Below are 23932 nucleotides of genomic sequence, written 5' to 3'. Positions count from 1 at the left end.
AAGAGAATTGCATTCTCCAGCACAGTATTAGTGCTAGAGAATGGTCTGACTGCACCTCATGTTTGTTTGTTTTGTGACTGGCTGTGCAAGACTAGTAAATCACATGCTAATTAGAAACAGAATGTAATTAATGCAAAGTTATGCCTCTACAAATTATTGCAATTCAATATGATAGTGCTGCCATTAATTCTACCTTAAAGTTGATAATGATCAGTTTTTGTTGACATTGCCAGAAATGTGTAAATCTAATTATCGTACCTGTTTGTTATTGAGATTATAGTTAATGGTTGTTTTGTGTGAAGAGGTAGAATATCAGAAAACATCTCATAACGCATTCCAGTACATAACAACACCCCTATAACCTGAGTGCACCAATGTGTGATTGAATTATAACAATTATCAAACTGTCCAACCAACAAAACAACAATAACAACAAAAACACATTATGAGTCAACTTAAGGGCAGAGAAATTGTATTGGATTGCACTAGATTGTATAGGTGGACCTGAGAAAATGAGCTTGTAGACCTCTAAATTATAATAACTTGCGATGTATCTACCCTAAAATAAAATATGTGCAATCAGAGGATCATTTGAAACTAGCCTTCAGTAAAAATCAACTTTGTTCATGCTAGGAGTGTATTACATCCAAATACATCATATTCAGAGGGAGAGTTTCTTTAGAACCAGGCGTGGACACATCTTTTCATATGATCTCGGTCGTGTTGTTTGGTCTACAAGAGAGAATCACTGTGGTCTCACCAGGCAAACTGAAAGAAACTGATTCTGTAAATGTTTGTTGGAAGTGCACCAAACAGGCCGGGTGTGCCGGGTGTACCGGGTTGATTAGCACAGTGTTTTTGCACTTAGTATTCAAGGAGTGCTTTTTGTTGCATACTAATTGGATCAGATGTAATTTGTTCACTGACAGATATCAAACTGCAAATTGGCAACAAAGAAATGTTCCACAAAAGATTCATCACTTTTCTGGTTGCTTTCCGAGACCTTTCTTCAGTTTCATGTCTCCATTGTCTTGTGAGAAAATGAAGCGCTTTTTAGTATGCGTCCTGCTTTTTGAGTTGACTTATGTCTCTTTTACATGCTAAAAACCTGCTTAGGATTAGTATGGAAGTGCAATACAGCTTTTCCGTGACTTCTTAGACTCAACAGGAGAGAGATAATTAATCATGTTCCTCTATGAGATTTACACTTTGTGACAGCAGCAGGCGAGCTATTACACAAGTGAGGAACAGATGAAGGGAAAAATAATTGTAAGGGCACTATTCTATGAAATTGAGTTTCTAAAAAAACAATATGGAGATGACAGGAACTTAAACATGCAATTTATATTTGACAGGAAGCGTGTTGGATCACAGGGGTCTGCAGAAACGGAGGGCTGCAGGGTTTGACACCGAGTTTGTGCACAACAATTAAAACTGCAGAGTTTGGCTGATCGGAAAAGTGATGGGAAAACTTTAATAGCAGAGTTACCGTAAATATATTCTGGTGGTTCACAGTAAGGAGAAGTTAGCGGAGGTGAATCAGTGTTTTAGAAACTTGTTAAACCGACAATTCAATTATGATGGACTGAGCAGAAAAGCAAGCATTATATTTGTATTCAAACACAGTATATGTGCCAGAAGTCATGTGTGCATGTTGACTTACTTGTATCATGTATGTGCAAAGGAGAGAAATTCCTGCTCTCTGGCTGTCGTTCATGAATAACTCCTGTTGCCTTTCAGTCTCATTTCCCAGTGGAGTTATTTTACAGTGAGACCTAGCAATGGAAGTTGCTGTGGTTATAAATATTTATAATTGTACATGTAAATATAAATATGTCATGGTATGGGAGGAAAATAGATCACCGTAGTCTTGGAATGCAGAAATTAATAAGACAGGACATTACAGACAGAGCAGCACAGATATGTTAATGCAAATTATACAGTAAAAAAATAAGAGGTTGATGAAGATATATCAGAAGCTGTTACAGAGTGATTTATTGCCGCTGTAACACTGTAATCACATTACATGCTTTCCATAGGAGGACGCAAGAGGCAACTGTAGGATCTCTATATGGTCCACTGTCTGGTAAATACAGCAATATATGGGAAAAATAGGATTCAGAAAGTAGAAAGTGACAAGAGGTGGTATTCTCCTTAAGGAGATGACTTCTCAGCCTACATAAGATGAAAAGTTCTGAAGTCATTGAAGCCTTGGGGAGCCAGGAGGGAGAAGATGTGAGACCAGCAGTAACAAGGTCAGAGCAGTGAGAGCCACTGTAAAAGAGACGCCAGATGCCACAGAGAGTTCTGACATCCAGGCCTGAACCACGACCCGGAGGCTGTTGGGCGAGGAGGTGTGAGCAGATCGCTTCTCAGCCTCGTAGGAATCTGAAGCGTGAGAACTCACGAGGTGAAAGTGAGGAGTGCCGAATTCAAGGTGACTTGTAATGTTTTGCTGCCATTTTGTCACTATTGTTGCTACTATTCCCTTTGAAACATAAGAAAAAGTGCCAATTTTTCAGGTTTGTACCAAGATTTCTTCATTGTAATTGGAACCTTCAAACACTGGCTTTTGCCTTTGTCAGGACTAAACCAGGGGAAGTGCATATCAATGAGATTCTCAAAATAGTCTGCACAGCACATGACAGTATTAGCATTATAAAGCACTGTTAGATAAATTCACCCTTTGCTTCTTTAAGTGTAACACTGGATTAGTCCCCCCAAGCAGGAAACGCATCTCTGTGGTGGAACTTGCTTTTGATGCTGTGCAAAATGTGGTGTGTGTGTGTGTGTGTGTGTGTGTGTGTGTGTGTGTACAACACAGATGGGAGTTGAACAGATCTTTTCATTTGTGTGGACCAATATTAATGCTGATCCCAAATTAGAAAGCAAGTGTCCCAGTTTAATAGCAAAATCAAGCCAGTCGATGAGTTTAGATAAAATGAGAGATTTTCATTTCCACAGTGGACGATCATTGGAACAATTTGCAGGACGCCACTATTTGTCAGGACCATCGTCTCTGCTAATGATAATTCACAAATGGCAAAGAATGTATACACACGGGCAAGACGGAGTTGCACCATGAATCACCGAGACTGAGGAGCCCTAAAGGAAAAGCTGCTCGTCATCTTTTAGATAGTGGCAGAGATGTTTCTTGCTCATATTATCGCCGTCTGCGTCGCACTTAAAGTATATATAAGTAAATCGGGGTCCTTCTGCTTGCTCTGTATATAAGGGTGTGGGCAAAGCAGGGCCACCCCTGCTGCACCTCACCTCCAACCAAGCCTTACATGGGTGGAGATTCAATTAAGGGCTTCCATCTCTACGCCTGAAATTTCTCTATTGCACAGTGAATGAGCAGGCATGGATGGAGCCGTAGAGGTGGCTGACGCCAGCAAGAGATACACCCAGCGCATGGTGATTTTTTTTTTCTCCTTACTCAGACAGCTTTCTCTACACACACAGAACACTTCAACTTTACCTCGTAAAATTTTATGATGAAGATGATGAAACAATACATGTAATTAAATATGAAGTCATATGAAGATATAAGCACATTTCTTGGTTTAACAATACATAATTAGATAAGAGGTAATTTAATTTCATATTCATTGATCTCTGCTGCAGTAGATTTGCTTCCATCAACTTTGTCCTCATTTTCCCCTATGCAAAGCAAAGATTTATTTATTCATAATTTAAGAAAAATATTCTAGAAATAAGTGTTTCAAGATGTAGCCATGGGCAGCATGAAATCTTAGATGAACAAAATTATCTGAGAACATTTATTCACAGAGTTAATTTTTTTTCTTCTCCTGCAAAGAAGAAACCCCTGTCCATAGAATTTTATACCAAAATACTGCACCAGAATTATGAGTGTGCAGCTCTCCAGTCTCTTGCCTGTTAGAGTTCTTCTCTGGAGAAGTGCTTTGGTTCATTTTTAGAGTTACGGCAGGTTCAAAAGGCTCAGGAGCAGGAAATGAAACAACACCAGCGTGAACATTTTAAAAATGCTTTTATTCACAAAAAGAAACTCTATACAAGAACCGGAACTAGAATCTTAGACAAAGAAGAACTAAACTACTACTAGAACTAAAAAAAAAAAACAAAAACCATCTAGAGGTACAGAGGAATAGCTACATGAACATGGAAACTGAAACTAAGGTTAACCCACGTATGGTAACACCAAGGTAGGGAAACAACTGAAAATACAAAACTAACCCAGCCTAGACTGCCAGTAATTATGAGGTGAAACCCCAGACTAAAGCTATCCTATGCAAAGCATAAAATACATTAAGTTAAATACGGAACGCTGACTATTTAAATCAACGTATTAACAATACAAAGAGTCGGGTGATACTAGGGCTTGGAGACTTAGCTGATGAGCTGAGAACAGTCCTTTTGGTTTGACTTCATCTAGAACTCTCTCTCCCGGTGTTCACCATGTGCTTGGAAAGTTGGTGTCAGTAGAACCCAGTTGTGGCAGATGTTTCCAGAGAAAATCTTCTTTCCAGGTGTACGTTTATGTTCCCAGGTTAAGCTGGCGACAGGTGGAGATCCTCCAAAGAAGAAGGCAGAATCTGTGGTTGGATGGAAACCAGCAGATGAAGGAACCCAGGCAACTCAGCAGGCAGGAATCAGCTTTCTAAACACAGAAAACAGAATTACTGGCAGTTCTAGGCTGGTGGCAAAGACAGTTCTACTCCCAGCACTAACTGGAGATTAGACAACGGTCCAGCTTTGAATGACAGGTGCCATCTGCTTTTATAGAGACGCTCAGAGACCAGTCACTCAGCTCCACCTGCAGCTCATCTGCTGATTACAATGCAGCACACCTGCTGCCAGCTTCACCACGAACACACCTAGGAGAGAGAGAGAGCAAGGCCGAAGGAGGAAGCACTACCACAGCCCACAGCCTTAAACTGTGGCTGTGACAGTTAGCAGAATGAACATACAAGTGAAGTGAGTTAAGGATGCACTCAAGCATCAGTTTGATTTTATAACCCCGGCTGTCTTTTTGCATCGTCGTTTACTCCTTTGTAGCAAGCTCAGCAGCGCTCTTCTTTATTTGTCACTGAGCTTTTACACTTTAGCTGAAGGTACAACTAAGAACTGTGACCACTCATGAGTTTTAAGTCAAAGTAGGTGCTAAATAACGCCTTGCCCACATGTACTGAGGTATATTTTAAAAGGGTTTTTCTCCTTTATTCTCAGAAAAAAAATCCCATTATAATGCAAAAGTGCATCTGAAGCACTGACAAGATCATGCCAAACCAACAGCTGGCAATATAACTCATATTCTAAAGCCATGTTGGCCAATCAGAAGCCTGAAACTAGCCTATTATTGGCTCTAGTATGCTACCAACAAGAAGGGAATCACATTTGTGTACAGACTTTGACACCTCTGTTGCTCAAAGTAGTGAATGAGTAACTGTAGATTTGTTTAACATGTCAAAAAGAAAATCTGTTAGCAAGGTTAGCAGCAGCGCTATTTTGTCCACCGTTGCACAAAATCATGCCAAAAACTCTTCTAGTTCTACATGCCAACAGTACAAACAGTGTTTCTGAATATCTTTCACCTTGCAGTGAGAAGACCCCCGGTTCGCGTCCCAGCCTTCCTAGGATTTTACTGCATGGAGTTTGTATGTTCTCCTTGTGCATGCGTGGGTTTTCTCGGGGTACTTCCTCCCACAGTCCAAAAACATGCTGAGGTTAATTGGTGATTCTAAATTACCGTAGGTGTGAATGCGAGTGTGATTGTTTGTCTGTATATCTAGGCCTGCAACAGACTGGCGACTGTCCCCTGCCTTCGCCCCAAGTCAGCTGGGATAGACTCCAGTCCCCCCCACAACCCTAATGAGGATTAAGCGGTGTATAGATAATGGATGGATGGATGTATATGTCTGGACAAGAGAAAACAACAGAGGTGGAAGTCAGGGTAGACAAACAGAAACAGACCGACTGTTTCATGCTCATATAGTGTGAAGGATGGTCAGCACAGGTGAGCCAAATCTAACTGATAACCACTGGCTCCGCCCTCCAACAAGGAGTGGATTTCAACAGAAAGTCTGACATTTTACAACATAAAAGCACAGGTCTACTCAACAACCTTATTTGAGTGACTTCTCCTCCTATGAGGAATGCCTTCCATGAAAAAAAAAGTCTGTTTGCCTGCACGATTGTTTGCATGTGTACACGGGGCAGGTGGTTCAAAAGTCTGTTACTGGGGCTCATCGTAATCATCAGACGCCTTAATGGGAACGAAGTGACATGTGACTACACTGTGTGCGTTTTAATTGAAACGGCTCCCAATGTAAAATACATGAGCAAGCTCTGCATGGAGGTTTTGAAATGGTGCGATATTGCACAGCAAGAAATCTCTGTTGCTATAGCATGACGTGTTCTTTGGTGTAAACTGTACCATAAAACACATGCTGCACATAATCCAGCTCATGCATATTTAAAATATCTGCTGCGATGAATAATATATGACTCCATGGCTTTGGGGAAAAAGCATTTTTCTGTAAATCTTGAAAAGTATCTCGAAATGAAGATGTGACTGGTTATTCAGATTCACCGCATTCCAAAATACAACAGCAGTGTATTTTAGTGCAAGTATTTTGGCAGCATTTTCCAGATTAATCGACCTCCGAGATGAGTTATACTCCAAAGTTTCTTTTACAAGTAAAGCCGCTAAAAGTTAGGTCATATATCTGATATTGTTGTAATTTATGTAAATGTAGTAAGTCCACAACCTGACATTAAATCACACAAATAACTGTTGTAGATATAACTCTGTGATGTGCTGAAATAGTGCTTAAAGTCACTGTTCTGCATTTTACCTCTTTTAAAACTCTCGTATGTGTGCGGTTGGGTTTAGACAGAAGTTGTTGAAGAGAATGATTATGATTTAGGAGAAGAAATGTGAAAAAATATATTTTATGAAACTTTTTGGCCACTTTATGTGTAAAACAAAGTTTATGATCCAGTTCAAATAGTAAATATGATGGCAAAAGATGTGTTCAGCATGATAATTTTCTAAACAATAAAAGAGAATCGAATAGACAAGACTATAGTCTGCGATCTGAGCTCATCAATTCTTTAAGACCTGCTTTTCGAGATATAAAAAATGAAATCCTGGCTTGTCTTTTAACTACCCCGCTTCTTTTATCCCTCGTCCTCAGTCTGTGTTGTGTTTTAGATGGTGCTGACAGCTGTAATTGTGAAGTTTTAGGATTTTTCTTTTTATTCCTGTGTGGCTCAAGTGGTTTTTCAGCACGAGGTGAAAGCATGACAGACTTAGATATACACTCAAACATGTCAGGAGTTGAGACAATAAAGCACTTAGACATTCCCGGGTGTGTAAACAGACATTTGGACGCACATAGTCTCTTTGTTTCTCTTTCACTCTTCCTTATAACTTACATTCCTTTTCTCGTGTGATCATCTGGCTCTGCTTCTCAGTCTCATCTGGCTGGAATAAGAAATCACTCTCTGTTTGTGGTGGATTTGAATGTTTCATAAGATGATGGATTTAGTTTCATCTCTCATTTTAGGCAATCGTGCAACTACTAATTAAAAGTGTGAGATACTGGTAGTGAAGAATTATCCCAGATGTGATTATGCATTATCTCCTGCACATACCATAGAAATGTTTCTTATTTTCCAAGCCTTTATTCTTTGTTTCTATTTCTTACTGCTATGAGTGGTGGGGAAAAAAAATCTAATATGTTGAGGTCAGATATAACACCAAGAAAAAAAAAACTTGAAGGTAATACATTGATCATTCATTTCAAAGAACTATAATAAACTTTCTTCTGTCCAGCTGAATTTCCATTGAGCTGACAGATTGAACAGGGCGTCAAGCGAGGATCACTTGGGCTACACTTGTTCTATGGAGTTATAAGATTTATTAAAAATGCTTCTGGGCTGCTGAGACAGGGAAAATCAATGAAAGCAGAGCTGTAAATCTGACCGAGCTTGAAAGTAGAGGTTTCAACCCCACTGTGCTGGTGAACAAGCCTCCTTAAAACCCTGAAGATTTATGGCGTGACTAGTTCAATATGCGACCGTCTCCTATGGAAGAGGCCAAATCTGTTGTTTTTTCTAGGTGGCAGCGACGCTATAGAATAGAATGGCTACTTTTCTGTTCCAGCTGCTGCACATGAGATGCTGAGATTTATCTCAAGGGCAGTTTATTCACTTTCCTGAATTATGGTGTCATGAATTGCATGTATTGTGCGCTAAAGTTACCAAAACCAATGAGAAAACTGATTTAATCTCTTATTCTCCCACTGTGAAGCTGAAGATGGCACAAATTTGTGATGCGCAGGTGAAAAATCTGTGACTTTTGCTCTCGAAAAAGCTACATTTTAAAGTAAAGAGCATCAAATTTGGTCTTTTTTAAAACTGGTGAACATGGCATATATACTGCTTTCTGCTGCAATGAAGCATAGCATTGTTACTGTGACAATCACATTTGCATTTAGTGTTTAAGATTTAATGTTCATGTATTAAAGTGGGTGAATTCTCTCAATGGACTCCTTATTTCCGCTCAGATTCACTGAGAGCAGCGATTTCCATATCTGACTGCTTCATGTGACTTGCGTTGTGCTTCACACCTGTGGCAGCAGAGTGGTGATTGAGGCACCAAGATGCCAGTGAGCCCTCAGAACAAGTCACATCTGTGTGCAATTACGTTCTCGCTAGCCGCTGCTGGGAGATCCACAATTTCCCCAGCTCTCGCTTGGACGACAAAAGCCCTGATTGGACCCCGTAAGAGCATTTTAAAGAGTGGTGTGTGTGTGTAATAATATAAGCGGATGGCTTCTGACTGCCACAGACAGCACTTAAATTCCATGTGAATGTCAGAGAGAAGCACTTTATTTGACACTCAAGCTTGTGTTATAATTGAAATAACTGAGAAGGCGGTGTAATTATTAAAATACACCCACACCGGTGGTTTCACATCAGCTGCCTCATCTTCTCAGGACTGTGTGGGATTGACATCTACCTTCCTCTATCCAATCTACATATTTGCACACGTCTCTGCACCTTTTCTATTTTGCATTTCTTTCGTAACATATATATATTTTAGAAAGTACAGTATAATCTTAAACAAGTAAGATAGTTTTGTAATAATGTAGCACAAACCTGAGGTGTTTTTCTAAGCAATGCAGCAGTTTTCACTTGTGTTTTCTCAATCTGTGATAAAACTGAGTCCGGACAGTCCTGACAATTTAACACTGCTCTGTGAAGTAGTGCTGTGAGTACTTGTTGTTACTGTCTAAAAAAACTTCCTTCAAAAAAAATCTGTGGTTTGGTAAGATTTGTTACAGGAGCTGTGGGTTTAGTACAGAACCACATCAACCCTGGAAGCAAAAAACATCATTGAAATTCATGCAGTTTGCAGTAAAAACAGCTCTTCATATTAGGAGTTCTGCTGTTCTACAGTGCCATGTTTAAAATCCCTTTGTCACTTTAACCCTTACAAGCTCATCTCTGTGTATCCGAGTTACACATTTAGAAGTTTATTCATGCTTCTTGCTTTAAAATGGCTTAGATGTCACTCTACAACACTGCTTCCTTCAGAATGTGCAGATTTATGAAGTCCCTGCCTCCCATTCTCACTGACAGCAGCTCAACCAGCCATGCATGTTTGAACTGGAAACCAATTCTGAAGAAGAATCCAGATATAGAAAGCCTTAACCCATAGGTTGACACGATTGGTTCCTTAGGTTTGTTATGTTTGCAACCCTGAAAGTCTAAATCTATGTTTTTGAGGCTGCAGTTTTAAGATTAAAATGCTCATCCATGGCAGTAACTGAATATTTGGTTCATTAAGTGTCTTCCAGCATATAAAAGACACCATATGGACATGTTCAAATAAAATAGAAAGATTTTTACCAGAGGGAGCGTTGCAAGCCATGTCTAAATCATGATTTCAAAATAAACGACTGAAAGACTATGAAGACAGATGACAGTTGTCCAAAGCAGGCTGTGAAAATGTCACATCCAAGCAGGGCTCAGCAGGAGCAGAGGTGGGTGTAGCAGCTGGGAAAATCAACAACTGTGGATTTGCATTCGTTGTGCGTGCAGTTTCAAGCACAAAGTCCATTGTTTGCACCGCAGGAGTCCACCACTGTGCCTGTTTGTTCTCTGGAGTACACCTTGAAGTTTCACAAGGACACACGAATCGACATTGATTTTAAACTAGCCTCATTATCAATCAGTGCAGAAAACCCCACTTGTTCTGTCTGATTTTGCTCCAACAGTCATGCTGAAGTGAGTCTGGAGTTAGGTTCATGTTTCAGTTTCACAACAATCCAGGGACTTTTATTTGGGTTTTTCTTGCTTGTGCCAAAAACCATTTTACTTTAGCACTTACTGGTGGCGACATCCCACAGGAGGCAATTACGGTCCATCCTATTTCACAATTACTGTGATCATCCATGTAGGATGGCACAGCTCTAGGAACAGCTGGGACGAATAAATCAAAGCTGAGAGAGCAAAGCAGGTGGAAGTGTACATTTTCACTGTACCGTCTGCTGTAGATTGGGGTTTTTTGCTGTGTGGAGTATTGCACAGGTGTAGCCATCACTCAGAGCCAAGAGGGTGTTGAATGTGCAAGTCAGGAGATTTCTCTGCTGTTGGAGTGTGAAGTTATTTCCCAACTATTCCTGTTTTAACTTTAAACTTGTAGATTTCACTCATTATTTCATTCAAAATCAAAGCATATTGAAGGATTGGTTCTTTCAGTTTTTTTTTAAAAAGCTTGTTTTGTTGTGTGTCTGTATTTGTCTCTTACCCACACTCTTATACTGACATCTAGCCATGCAGTTAGTTTAGCGGAGACTTCTTCAAGCACGTGCAGTTGAGTGGAGTTAACTGTAATTTTATGCCACTCCAAGGACAGAAAATTACACTTGAAAAATTCAGTGCCTGCATGTCTTCATGTCTTTGCAAATACAATATCCTGGTTGCTTTGAATAATCCACAGACCTCTCTCTCTCTTTCTCTCACTCACTCGCAATTGCTTTCATTTTCATTTCACCACTGTCTTTTGTCACTTTCTCTATCCCTTCTTTTTATTCTGTCTTTGTAATCTTCAAAAAAAATTAAATGGAAAATGAGACCGCTTTCACTTTGGCCATGGGATTACACTGTAAATATTCAGGAGGCTGAACTGTATCACATTTAGTGAGATTCAGCAGTTTGGATGTAGATTTAGTCAGCAGTTTATTGTTATGCTGAATGTTGACAGTTTCCAGGAAAATTTGGTTGGTAGCATAACTTTATTACCGAGGTTACTCATCCATGTACGTCAACAGGCAACTGTTTCCTGGTAGTAATTCTTAAGGGAGGACCCTCCTTGCGTGTTCAGATGCCACTTCTGGGTGTCCCTGTTTCCCTCTGTTCCATTAGTGCTTAACCGCTCACTACTCTCACCTCATATGCATGATCCACTTGAGAATTGTGGGCTTGGATGAACAGAAAGAGAAGCAGTCCCATGAAAAATGATGATATCCCAACGCCTATATACATTGTCATACAACATCTCTGCCAAAAATAGTAAACCTGGGCAATTAAATATTTAGATTAAGCCGTACTACTAGAATACTGTTGCACACACTCTCAGTATCCACTTCATTATATTCGGTACACTTCCCCATTTATGCAAATGGCTCATTCTTGTGGACAATGACTTACTTATAAATAAAATATTAATATAAAGAATGCAGAAAAGGTTGAAAGCTTCAGTTATCGTTTGACTGAACGTTAGGTTAGCCAAGACACAGCTGTGAATGCAAGATAAGGTTTTCAGCATTGGCTAGAGATCAGAAAGTGCTGTGATTTTAAAAAATATATATATCAAATGAGCTACATGTTTATTGGAGGTCAGAGGTGCTCCTGTAAAGGGACAAGTCAGTTCAGACAGGATGCAGGAAACATGTTGCTGCACCATCAAAGCTTTTGTTCAGTTTACTTCAATGTTATTTGGGACCCAGAATTAAATTCTATAAAATATTTTGGATGATTTTTAAAAATTTCACACCTGGGAATTTTTGTATTTTTACTCTCAAAAAATGTCTTACCTCGGAATCCATTTTAAGAGTATATCCCCGGAAACATAAATCCCATGCCTTGAAATTTGGTGAGGATGCAGACAAAATTATACTCAGCACATCCAAATGATCGGATAGCTCTACCTAGACCAAATCTTTAATTACTGGCTCTTGAAAATGGGAAAAAGTACAGCATTTTCAACCAAGGGTGATATTGTGGCCTCAAAAAGTTCCTGTGAGTGTGTACATGGATGTATCCATAGTTCCTACTAAAAATACAGTCTTTGGTCAACATTTTACCAACTTTTAAGGCCTGTAACATCAGTAGAATTTGATGTGTGACAGGTATGGCAAACCAAGGCTTCACTTTTTTTTTGCTGTTTTAATATATGAAAATGGTGATATGGACTTATCTGCTGGACCACAAAAACTGGTGTGCAGAAGGGTCTGTATTGTTATTATCTGTGCAAAGTTACGAGGTACTTCCATTTTGGCTTCACATAAAATATGAGGGTTTACCAAACGTTCCGTAATACAATATTTGAAATAAACAATGAACAGAGAATGTATTGTACATCAACACATCCCAGTAAATGTGATGTTTACTGAAACACATCACAGCAAATGCTACAACAACAAGACAAGTAAAAGGGGAGATCGGTGCTGCATTAAAGGCAACAAAAGAAAACAATGCAAAAGAGTTGTCATTCCACAGTGGATTTAGATATCATTTATTTGCAGAAACATTTTTTTTAAAAGCCATTGTAGTGTCTTACTGTCAAGTTTGTATTGTCTTCCCCTCTTCATTGTAGTTGGAGCTGGGTTGGTGAGAAAACATGTACTTCTGGAACCAACAGTTATCTGACTGAGACCAGTTAAGCAATAAAGCTGAGCTAACTTCGATGCATAAACATCCTCCTCACAGTCTGCTCCTTTGCATCAGTTGTGAATCCAACCACCACTTTTCATCATGCACAAAGGCTTCTACTTTGCTAAACATGATATCTTTTAGTAAGAAATATGAAAACATCAACGTAGTTGCACTTACAGGAACTTTGTAGAGCCCCAATGCCACTCTTGTTCAAAAATGTTGCAGCTTATTTTTGTTTTGTTTCAGAGGCCAATAATTAAAAATGTGACCTCTACTGGAGCAATTCAACCATTGGATCTGTTGTAAACAGTCTTGTATGTGCCCTCACCCAATTTCATGGCTGTGAGAGTTACATATCTGGGGATACTGAACACAAATCACAGATACTGACTGATTTCAGAACTGCTTGAAAGTTGAAAATCTCACTATTCTTTTTGTTTGTTTGTTTTTACAGTGTGTGTCGCTCATGAATTGTTTCATTTTGGCATTAAAAAAATGACAGTTTTCAATCCACTAGTGGAGCTTTGAGGTTCAGAGGATTGGATCGGAAACATCTATGATTTTTTCATACGTATTGTCACTTAGTAATGTTGGTCATATAACTTTATGGTATTGTCTTCTCATCTATCTATCTATCTATCTATCTATCTATCTATCTATCTATCTATCTATCTATCTATCTATCTATGTTACTGTTTATTTAGTTTTTTGACAGTGCATTTGTTTTAAATGATAACACTTTTTCATTATTTTATCTTATGTTCTGTGAATTACATATCTTTGAATAAGAGTAGGTCAAGAATGACAGCGAAGGGGATTTCCGTCGGCCTTGCGCTGACATTTGAGTGTATTTTTTCACATCTTTGTGTGTGAGATACATGTGAGATGATATAGTTGGAGGAAATCAGCAGTTTCGGTGGCAGAGTGGGGGGCAGGGAAGCCCAGGTTTGCTGGACTTCATGCATGCCTGTCTGCCCCCATCATGCTCATGTGAACAGCAGGCGCTCCACAGGATGTGTCATGTCATTATTCACCACCAGGGGCCAATGAATGGAGAGCAGCAGAATGCTTTCTAAACAGCATATTCCCCTGTGTGAGGGAAGTCCTGAAGTGTGTGTGTGTGTGCGTGTGTGTGCGTGTGTGCGTGTGTGCGTGTGTGTGTGTGTGTGTGTGTGTGTGTGTGCGTGTGTGTGTGTGTGTGTGTGTGTGTGTGTGTATGCATGTTAACGTCTTTCTGCATTAGCCTGTGTGTTCATGAAAGAGAGAGATGGTGAGCGAGAGGGAGTGTGAGAGGGAGTGAAGGTGAGCAAATGAGCAAGCAAGAGAGAATTTCTGTGTATGGGAGTGCTCGACATCCCTGCGAGGTATTTATAGCATTGTTTTTTTCCCCCCACATTTTCAGTCTGTTTTCCAGTCTGACTGTGGTATGGGTCTGTCGCACGTTTCTCAATCACATACCCTGTTATAGACACACACACACACACACACACACACACACACACACACACACACACACACACCCTGCATAAAGCCAACACTCAGATTTTCCCAGGCAACAAATCATTTTCACATGCCACAGCCTGAAATATTAATTCCTTGTTAATCAAGCAGTAGCCTACTTCCTGCTCAGTGCCGTATGAGACAGACCCTGCATGTGTGTGTGGGGGAATCTTGTAACCACTTATTAATGATGCCGTGAGCAGTTACCTCTCATTTCTTTTAATATAGCACTCAAACTTGTTAATGCGTGACTAGTGGGGACAAATCTAGCATGCTATGATTGTCAGGGAAGGAAAGATAATGTAAGGAGGTTTTGCTCGCTGTGCTGACTGTAAAGTGATTCGTTTTTATCGAGGTAAAATGATTGTAGGCCTTTTAGCAAACCAGCGCCGTCAAAAAAAACATTTGCTCAAAGAATTCTCGCTCTCCAGTTAAACATGATGATGTTTAGCTTCTATGGTACCATGTTCTCTAGTCAGTCTAACATATAAGCATGATGGCATTTGTTCATTAGCAGTAAACACAAAATACAGATGACACTGATGTTTCTGATGGTGTTAAAAGACAAGAAGATTGATGCAACTGTACCAACGTAGGAAGTATTTAATGAAAACTAGGTTTTTGGGTTAATTTAAATCAGCATAAAAGGAGGAATAGAGGACATTGGCTGCTACTTAAAAGAGGATTTCTGACTAAAATCTACTACTTTAATAAAAAATAAATATATCTGAATTAAACCCTGCTCTGACTTACCATTCACTACCCAAAGAAAAGCTACACATGGGAGTAGCACCCATAAGCCCTTTGTTTATTATGTACTACAACAATAAGTTAGCAAAATGTGCTTTAGTACTTAAGTCACAAAACAAATCACAAAACAAGGGTAAATGGACAAGAAACTCTTCATTCAAGAATCTCAATCAAAGGGACACAGTCAAGCTGCTGCCACCGAACCACAGCGTTGCTTTTAAATGTAGAGCAGCAGCAGGGTGCTAGTCCAGTCAGGCAGGACGCTGCAGGAACAGTCGAAGCGACAGGCTGAGCAGGATCAGAGTGCAGACAGCAGTACAGGACAGAGGTTTGCACATGCCAGTTTACATGCAGAACCTGACAAAGGTTAATTGGACAATAGGGAGAAGGAGGGCAACAGCCCAGGGCTGTAACAGCTGGTCATAAATGATCAAATCTTTTCTCAAGATACTTCAGAGGTACGTTCCAGGTCTGCGTTGATATGAACTGCCTCCAGGAATGAACATATGTTGCTCAATCATTTTACCAAACTAGCAGCGTTTCAAGTGGAATGATTTCATCATTAAATTGTGTTATAAACTTGTTTTAGTACCATGTGACAAATCCAGACCCCAAAGCTATTCTTTTTCATATCTCACAGGTGCTTTATTCTGTCATTACAGTTTTTCATGACTTTGTCAATCATTTTGTTCCTAATAACTTCACCTCATTGTTTTCTGTTTCTGTATTAAGTAGTTTAAATTTTTAGAAATTGGGTTCCCAGTCAAAAGCATCCAATGCCAGCTATCTGGTTTCAATAATTTAAAGCATCACATACTATCAGGGGGGCGGGACACTCTTTCAGCCATTTGAAGGAGACAGACACAGATTTCCCTATTGTGTTCTGTAAACAAACCTAAATATTGCTCTTTCTACAATAAGATGGTGTTCAAAATCAGAAATAAATTCCATAATTACCTTAAAAAGGTTTTATGAACATCTGCTTAAATGTTTGTGTTGTCTTATACAAGATAATGCTTAAATAATGTGTTGTGCATATGAATTGATCAGGACATGTGGGGAAACATAATGTAATCACTTGAAGTATGAGAGGTTTGCACAGTTCCTTAGAACTCCAGGATGTGTTTGGCTGTGAGGTATGTCTATAAAGCAGTTTTGAATGTCATCAGTGTTTTTTAGGCAACAGAGGCCTGCCTGATTTGGTGAAATTTTCAGACAAATACATGTAACACAAATAATGTTAGCTAATATGCACTAAAGTTGATTGTATTTGTGACACCAGTACAATTTGCATTTCTAATAAAGGCATCTATTGTTTTTCACAGTATAAAATTTTTACTGAGTTCCCTCATCTGCCAAACTGCAACTTGTGTTCCAAAGAATGCTGAAGAAACCACTCAGCGGCTTCAGAGATCTCCAGATTCATTAAGGTGCCAGCGTCAGACAGGAGACTCTTTGTCTGCATGTAGCCTTTGGATATTATTTGCTGCTTATGGACTCTGGCAAGAATCGCTGTAGCAGTTTGGTTGACAGTTATACAACTTTGAGTGTCTGTTAGGATTTGGCTTGTTGAATGAAATATATATCAGCAAAATCAAAACAATCCATCCTTAGGGCAATTTTATGGTCATTACTTCAATAGTGGTTCAGACATTTCACCAGACATTAGACATTTTCACAAGGCACCAGAAGAAGAATCCCACAAAGTCAATTAATATCAGGGGGGAATTATTGGCACCACAGATGTCTGAACAAGCTTTCACAGCGGTCTTTCAAGGAGCCGAGATGTTTCAGTCTGAACCAAAGTGATGGATGAAATACCAATATTGCTATCCATAAAAACATAATTCAGTTAAATACATTTTTTTTGATAGAGCGCCAATTCATAACAACAACAGAGAACCCAACAATGCAAAGCTGCCTTTGGATTCCTTATGAGCAAGCAGTTGGTGACAGTGAGAAAGAACCAACAACAACAACAACAAAACTTTAAGGGGGGCAAAACAAAAAACATCTAGCAGAACCAAGCTCAGGGAGGTTTGGCCATCTGCCTCGACTAGTTGGGTGAGGTGGCAGGAGAGACACCAGCAAAAGCTGTTTATCTGTCTAAATATAGACTAAAAGTACTGGAATGAGAAACGATACCCATAATCTGCACAGCAAATACAAACCTTGCCTAGTTTCTCCAATTTCCCAGGAAGATAGATAGGCAATGATAAGTGTCTTCAATAGCAACTACTTCCATAAGGACAACTTGATGTATCATCTTTTCTCCTCTACTTTCAATTTTTAAACACATACTGTCTCCAAGTGCTAAAACCTAAGTAAATTTTAACCTTTATCATCCTTCCCTCCTAGATCCCAGTAATGACAGGAGCCTTCATGGACTCCTCGCCAAATGACGACTACAGCGGCGAGCACTCGCTCTTCAACTCCTCGGCGAGCGTCCACGCCGCCGCTTCAGCAGCCTCCGTGCACGGCCAGCAGGATGAGCAGCAGTCCATGTCCAGCGATGCCATCTGGCTCTGGATCGCCATCGTCGCCACTATTGGAAACATTGTGGTGGTGGGCGTTGTCTACGCCTGCACGTTCTGATGAACACATGCTTGCAAAGACAACACACACACTCACACATCCTGCTGTTTCTGGATCTCTGGACCCCTGAATGAGACTTTGTAGACAGAAACACATCCTCTCTCTATGTCTCTCTCCTTCTTTCTCTCCCTCACATTTGCTTTTTTTTTTTTTTTTTTAAATCAATTTGGACCCCTGAGGCTGTCAAAGATGTGATGCCTGACAGTGACATATAGACTACTGTATTTCTTTATCAAAGGGAAAGACTGGGATTTGCCTGCATTCGTCGGCAACAAGCACTTTTGAATGCTGCAAGTTGTAGAAGAAGCTTATGTGCACAACAACTCTCCGGTTAAAAATGGAAACAACAGACCTGCGCGCTCACCCATTAATGAAAAAAACTTTTTTTTTTCTTTTTTTAGCTTAAGTTTGTTTCCATGTTCCTGCTCAGACAGCACTCTCATGTGTAATGTAGAAAGAAGAATGGAGATTAAATGGGGCTTAAGATTCGGGTTAACTTGGGCCACCTGAAACATCCACCAGATAGCTGCGAAGCAATTTAGGGCAACGTTGCTTAATTATGCGGCTGAGCAGAGCTGGTGAATGTAAAAAATTTAGAAGGTACTGGGATTATTTTCATGTTAGGCAGCCCTGAGGCCCAGTACATTAGGGCTCATTTATGTAGATGAAACATAGCATGGATACTGATTATCAGTGTGTATTGTGGGTTTTCTAAACTGTTCTACTGATAGGAAAAAGGGAACAGGATACTGATTTTTATAATCTGCCTAAAATACTTTCTGCAGTGCAAACTTAATTAAAGGAGTGATATCTCATCTTAGCATCAAATGATTCCAGTAATATCCAACAGGAATTATTAGAAAATCAATTTATATTCTCATGGTCTGTTCAGTTATAATAGAGAATGCAAATGTTAACGAAATAAAATTAGAAGCACAAATTAAATCAAACACACGTAGCCTTCTTTCCTCATTCACTTAATTTCATCGTCCTTTTTTAAATCTGTAATTAAATTCTGTAAATTGCTTTTTTTGTCATTTCTCAGCATTGAAACAGTCAGCAGCAGAAGCTGGAATTTCCTGATATTACAGATATGTATCGGAAAAACAGTAAATGTGTTCAAAAGTAGCGTCACACTGACCAGATCTCTAGTGAACTTTGTGATAAATGTATGCTAATGTGAGTAGGGAAGTGATGATTTTGTCACTTATCAAGCTGTACCTTTAAAATGTTCACTGTTCAGTTAATTAGTTCTGTGTTTCTGTGGATGCTGGAGGCTGCTGTCTCCATGGCAACTAGGCCTAATTGGGATACAGTAACTTTACCCGGAGAGTTGAGCATTAACCTACAGCCAAAGACGCAATCAATGCTTTTCAACATGAAACATACTCTACAGTGCACGGCAGATACACAATACTGCAGCTGGTAGGCTTTGATCTTTATCTTTTAAGTCTGCAAATTGAGGTTTTTTGCTTTACTTAAATCATCTTATGTCCCCTGATATGTTGCAAAACATTTGAAATAAACAAACAAAATAAATAGAAGAAGATAATTTTATTTTTCAAACTGTCAGCAAAGTGTTTCATCTGTCAACTGCTCTTTTATTTATGTGATAAAGCGACTGATTCCCATTTTTGGACAGAGGGCTAGAGAGAAATAGAGATGGATAGCTCTTTGCTCAGTGAACTGATATTTCTCTTGGGATTTAGAGAAGAATATCAATATGCTCTAAAAATATAAACCTGTCTTGTATACACCATAACTGTTCAAATGTTCATACACTGAAAAAAAACTGGCTTACTGTATCTATTGTATCATGTGAAGAGAAATTCAGACACACCATAATCTGTTATTATTAATGTACTTTTACATTGTTCAAAGGAGGACTTTCAAGGCCTGTTATTTTTAATAAATGGTTGATGTAGAAATATTTAGAGATGTTGTAAACCACATACACAACGCTCCTTTTGTAAAGACATATATGCTACTATTAAAATTTCTGTATTAATGCAAATTGGTTTTCTCTGTCGACTAAAGAGACACACAGGTACTAAAGTGTTAAGTGAACAAATATTGACTGGGATCCCTGGTGGGTACGTACAAACATTTGGCTCTTTACACAGCAGTCGATGATGCGAGAAGGTGTTTTAGCTCCGTGTTTTCTCCACCTGAGTCACCTGGCATTGCTCTCGGTGCACAGCCAACCCACGGCCAGACGTAACCAGTCGCTGCTGAACCATCAGGTGAGATTGATGCGAAGCTTAAATGGCTCCATCTGTCATTTTGACACGAGCACCGGGTTGTTTACAAATCACCTGGATTCCCTCCTTGGTGTGCTCCGGCATCGCTCCATCTTTCTCCCCGTCGTCATACTCATTTTGCTGAACAATCAGGAAAGCTGTGCAGAAAGTGACACACAACTGTAGAGGGTCTACATTAAAAGCCAAAAACTCACACTGTGTGTCTGTGCTTTAGTTAATGCATTTATCCTTCAAATTTGAGATTAATCAGATACCAAAATTAGTTTTAACTGCTGAATAATGAAGAGACAACAATTGTAATGCAACAAGTAGTGCAGGTTTTGAACTACTGATCAGATCGTTGGGGGTTCAAGCCTCAGCACTGCCAAGCTGAAACTGTTGGACCTTTGAACAAGACCATTAACCCTGTCTGCTCCAGGGCCACCATAGTGTAACTGAATCTGCGCTCTCACCCCAGCTTCCAAACAAGCTTAGATATTGCGAAGAGACAATTTCCCCTTTCAGGATCAATAAATTCTATTAAATTAAGGTATATTGAGCAGTGGTGGTTAAATGGTTAACACTCTGGGCTACTGGTGGGAAGGCCAGAGGTTTAAGCCCCAGTGCTGCCATTGCTGGGACCTTGAGGCCCTTAACCCTACCAGTATCCAGGAGCGCTGTACCATGGCTGACCCTGCACCCCGACCCCAAATGGGATATGCAGAAAGGAGAATTTCACAATGCTGTAATGTGTTCATGACAATAACGGCTTTGGCTGTGTCTGAAATCACTCACTGTACCCTACATAGCTCACTATAGGGTGTTCGTCATTTTGTAGTACTGTTAAGTTACAACTGTTACACCCTATACAGTGCACTCAAAATATCCCACACTAACCAAGCAATATGTACCATCATGCACTGCATGAAGGAGAATGCAAACAAGAAGAACGAAAATTTACAAATCATACAAATGTAAGTAATTTCCCAGTTAGGTTGTATTGTTGAATATGACTTTACTTGTTTCTTAGCCATGTAATAAACTGCAAATTTAATGTGTTGCACTACACTGCTACAGCACACATCATGGCAAGCTAGCGATGTAATTAATAGCTTGCGTATCGTTAGAAATGTTACTTTTGCCAATGTGCTTCCTACACAGTTCACTATATAGTGGTCCCTAGATAAGGAGTAGGGAGTGAGTGGATGATTTCAGGCAGTCTTCATCCTCTTAAAAAGAAGCTTCTACAGCCACACTAGTTGCTTTCTGAATCTGTATTCAGACTGTATTTGGTATGTAGCACCAAATACAAAGTACAACTGAGACTGATGGGACTTCTGTTTGTTAGAGGGAGGTTTAAATTTGGGTTGCAGATATTTGATCGCAAACTAAAGTACTGGACAAAACTAAATCTTGTCTTGATTTTAGTGGCAGTGCAAAAGTCAAAGGATCCTGAAAGTTATAGTTCATCATAAAGGAAACACGAATATCTGTCCAAAATTTTGTGATAATCTATTTAGTAGCTACATTTTTCTCAGGATAAAAGAAGCTTTTGATCCGCTGGAGCTGTCAGACAAATCTTGAGGACCACGAACTAAACAAATACTTCTTAAGATATTTTAGTCTTATTAGACACCCACAACAACAAAACAAAACAAAACAAAACAAAACAAAACAAAACAAAACAAAACAAAACAAAACAAAACAAAACAAAACAAAACAAAACAAAACAAAACAAAACAAAACAAAGCAAAACAAAACAAAACAAAGCAAAACAAAACAAAACAAAACAAAACAAAACAAAACAAAACAAACAAAAAAAGACTTTACAGTTTCCTGATATCTCCAACATGAACAGGGCTTTTCCAGAAATAATAATTACAAGCAACAATGTTAACTTTCAGAATTTCTAAGTAGTAAATCCCAGCCCAAAGGTGATGTCAAAAACATGTAGAGATCACATTCATAATTCCATGACACTGCTCTGCTCAACCTTTCTGCTATCTTCCAGAATGCATCAGCCCTCTCCCAGCTGAAAAGACAGCTTGCTTTGGTAATATGTGGATCATCTCCCTTCAAATTTGCCACGGGCCTTTCTGATCCCCTCAGCAGATGATAGAACTGGGAGGGAAGTCGACTGCACATGATCTTCAAACAACCTTCACGTTGCTTGTGCACACTTATGCCCGATTTCCTGTAAATCTGATCAAGTGACTCATTTTGGGGCAGAAAAAAAAACTCCAGGGGGTATTCCCCAAGAAAGAGCATGAAGTCAAGTCAATCCAGTTTTATTTATAAAGCCCAGAACCGTAAATCACAAACTTGCCTCAGAGGGCTTTACAATCTGTGCAGTGTGCAACACCCTCTATTCTTAGAAGCCTCAAATGAAATGGATAACCATTGACCTTGTCTGGGACTAATCTATGCTAATGCATGGTAATTATTAGACTTTCAGGTGATGGTTTTGTGAGAAATCCACAGTGGCTGAGATTTCATTTATAATGTCTGCTCAAGATGAGGCTGACTTTGCCTGTGAATAATAGATAGTGTCGTTAATTTCAACCCGGGACAAGATTAATCAGTCTGAAAGGAAAGGAAAGGAAAGGAAAGGAAAGGAAAGGAAAGGAAATGAAAGCAAAGTGTGTCAAAGATGAAAGAGGAGGATTTAGGCAGAGGTTGACTCGTGCCCCAGAGTCTCACAGGACGTAACACTTCAGCTTGAGTCCTGTCCAGTCGAGAGTGACAGCTTGGCGATGAGGTGCTGGGTATGCTAATATATGCCAAGCTGCTTAGACACATCTTATCAAAGTGTCACCTCAGAGACCCATGGGAATGTACATTATGTGTCGAACCGTTTCCCATGCAAGAACAAAGACTATACATTACAGTCTGTATAATGTGTCTCGTAAAAGCGCTCTGAAGAGCAAATTGTTATTTGTGAGAAAGCGTTGCAACTCCAAGAGGGGAAGTAGGGAGGATATCTATTACAGCATGTATACAGTATGTGGGAGTGTGAAGGAGTCAGAAATGTAGCTTGTATATCAGTGAAGGCGAATCATGCAGGAAAAAAATGCTGCAACTTCACACGTCAACACCTCACAATAAGTATTATAACAGATCAGATTGAGTTTAACTATAAATACAGCTGTCAGGCTTGTTGCATATTAAATTAGATATATATCAGTCTTTCACATTTGTGCCAGGCAAGTCCTATATCAAATATTTGATTTGTGTGTCTTCAGAAGCTTCCTTGTAAAAGAACAACTTGGATTGCTATGTAACCAAATTCAGATTACTTTAAGATGTCAAAACTCCAACAAGTATAAAGACCAAAACTGTTGTGAGACCAAGGTTTTTTTTTTTTTAACTTGTGACCTCTGGGTGGCTTTTGTCTTGACACTTAACATGACCTCTTGAGACTATTGGAAGTGTTTTTAGTTGTGCCAGAAATAATATCTCTGACTTTTGGATTGTGACAAATTCACTCATCTCCTAACACTCTGTACGCAATGCCAAAATATACTTTGTTCCTATGCTGGAACCACTGACAGATGAAGATTGATCAAGACTGATCATTCTTTTCCCAATACAATGCTCTTCTGGGAAACCTTAGGCCCTACTTTGACAGGTATTACTCACCTTATCATTTCTGCAGACCAAGCACATACCCACCATAGAAAAGGCTCTTTTTTTCGGCAGGGGTGTCCCATAGCAGGAAAATGTCCCCTGTCATACCATAAAAACAGACACAACTTAAGGAACACAACAAAGAGCTCAAAGCGTTAAACCAGTCACTAAATGCCTGAGATCCTAACCTGGCCCAGTTCGTGAAGGGCCCCGAGTTGTTTTGTCCACAAAGGGGTCAACCTACCAAATACTAAGCAGGTGGTTTTATTGTCATGACTGATCAGTCT

At 39.5% G+C, this 23932-nt stretch overlaps 1 protein-coding gene across 1 annotated transcript in view; it reads left to right on the top strand.

Moving 5' to 3' along the window:
- The window catches only part of LOC111573259 (uncharacterized protein C14orf132), a 30823-nt gene extending 11031 nt beyond the window's left edge, over positions 1-19792 (top strand). Inside the window, exon 2 of the mRNA XM_023277328.3 lies at positions 17542-19792. Within this exon, the coding sequence (XP_023133096.1) occupies positions 17542-17778 (237 nt within the window). The 3' untranslated portion in view covers positions 17779-19792. The remainder of the gene's footprint in view (positions 1-17541) is intronic.
- Positions 19793-23932: the final 4140 nt, after the last annotated feature.

Source organism: Amphiprion ocellaris, chromosome 20 (assembly GCF_022539595.1).
Source record: "Amphiprion ocellaris isolate individual 3 ecotype Okinawa chromosome 20, ASM2253959v1, whole genome shotgun sequence".
Classification (NCBI taxonomy): Eukaryota; Metazoa; Chordata; class Actinopteri; family Pomacentridae; genus Amphiprion; species Amphiprion ocellaris.
This window is presented reverse-complemented; position numbering and strand designations above follow the sequence as displayed.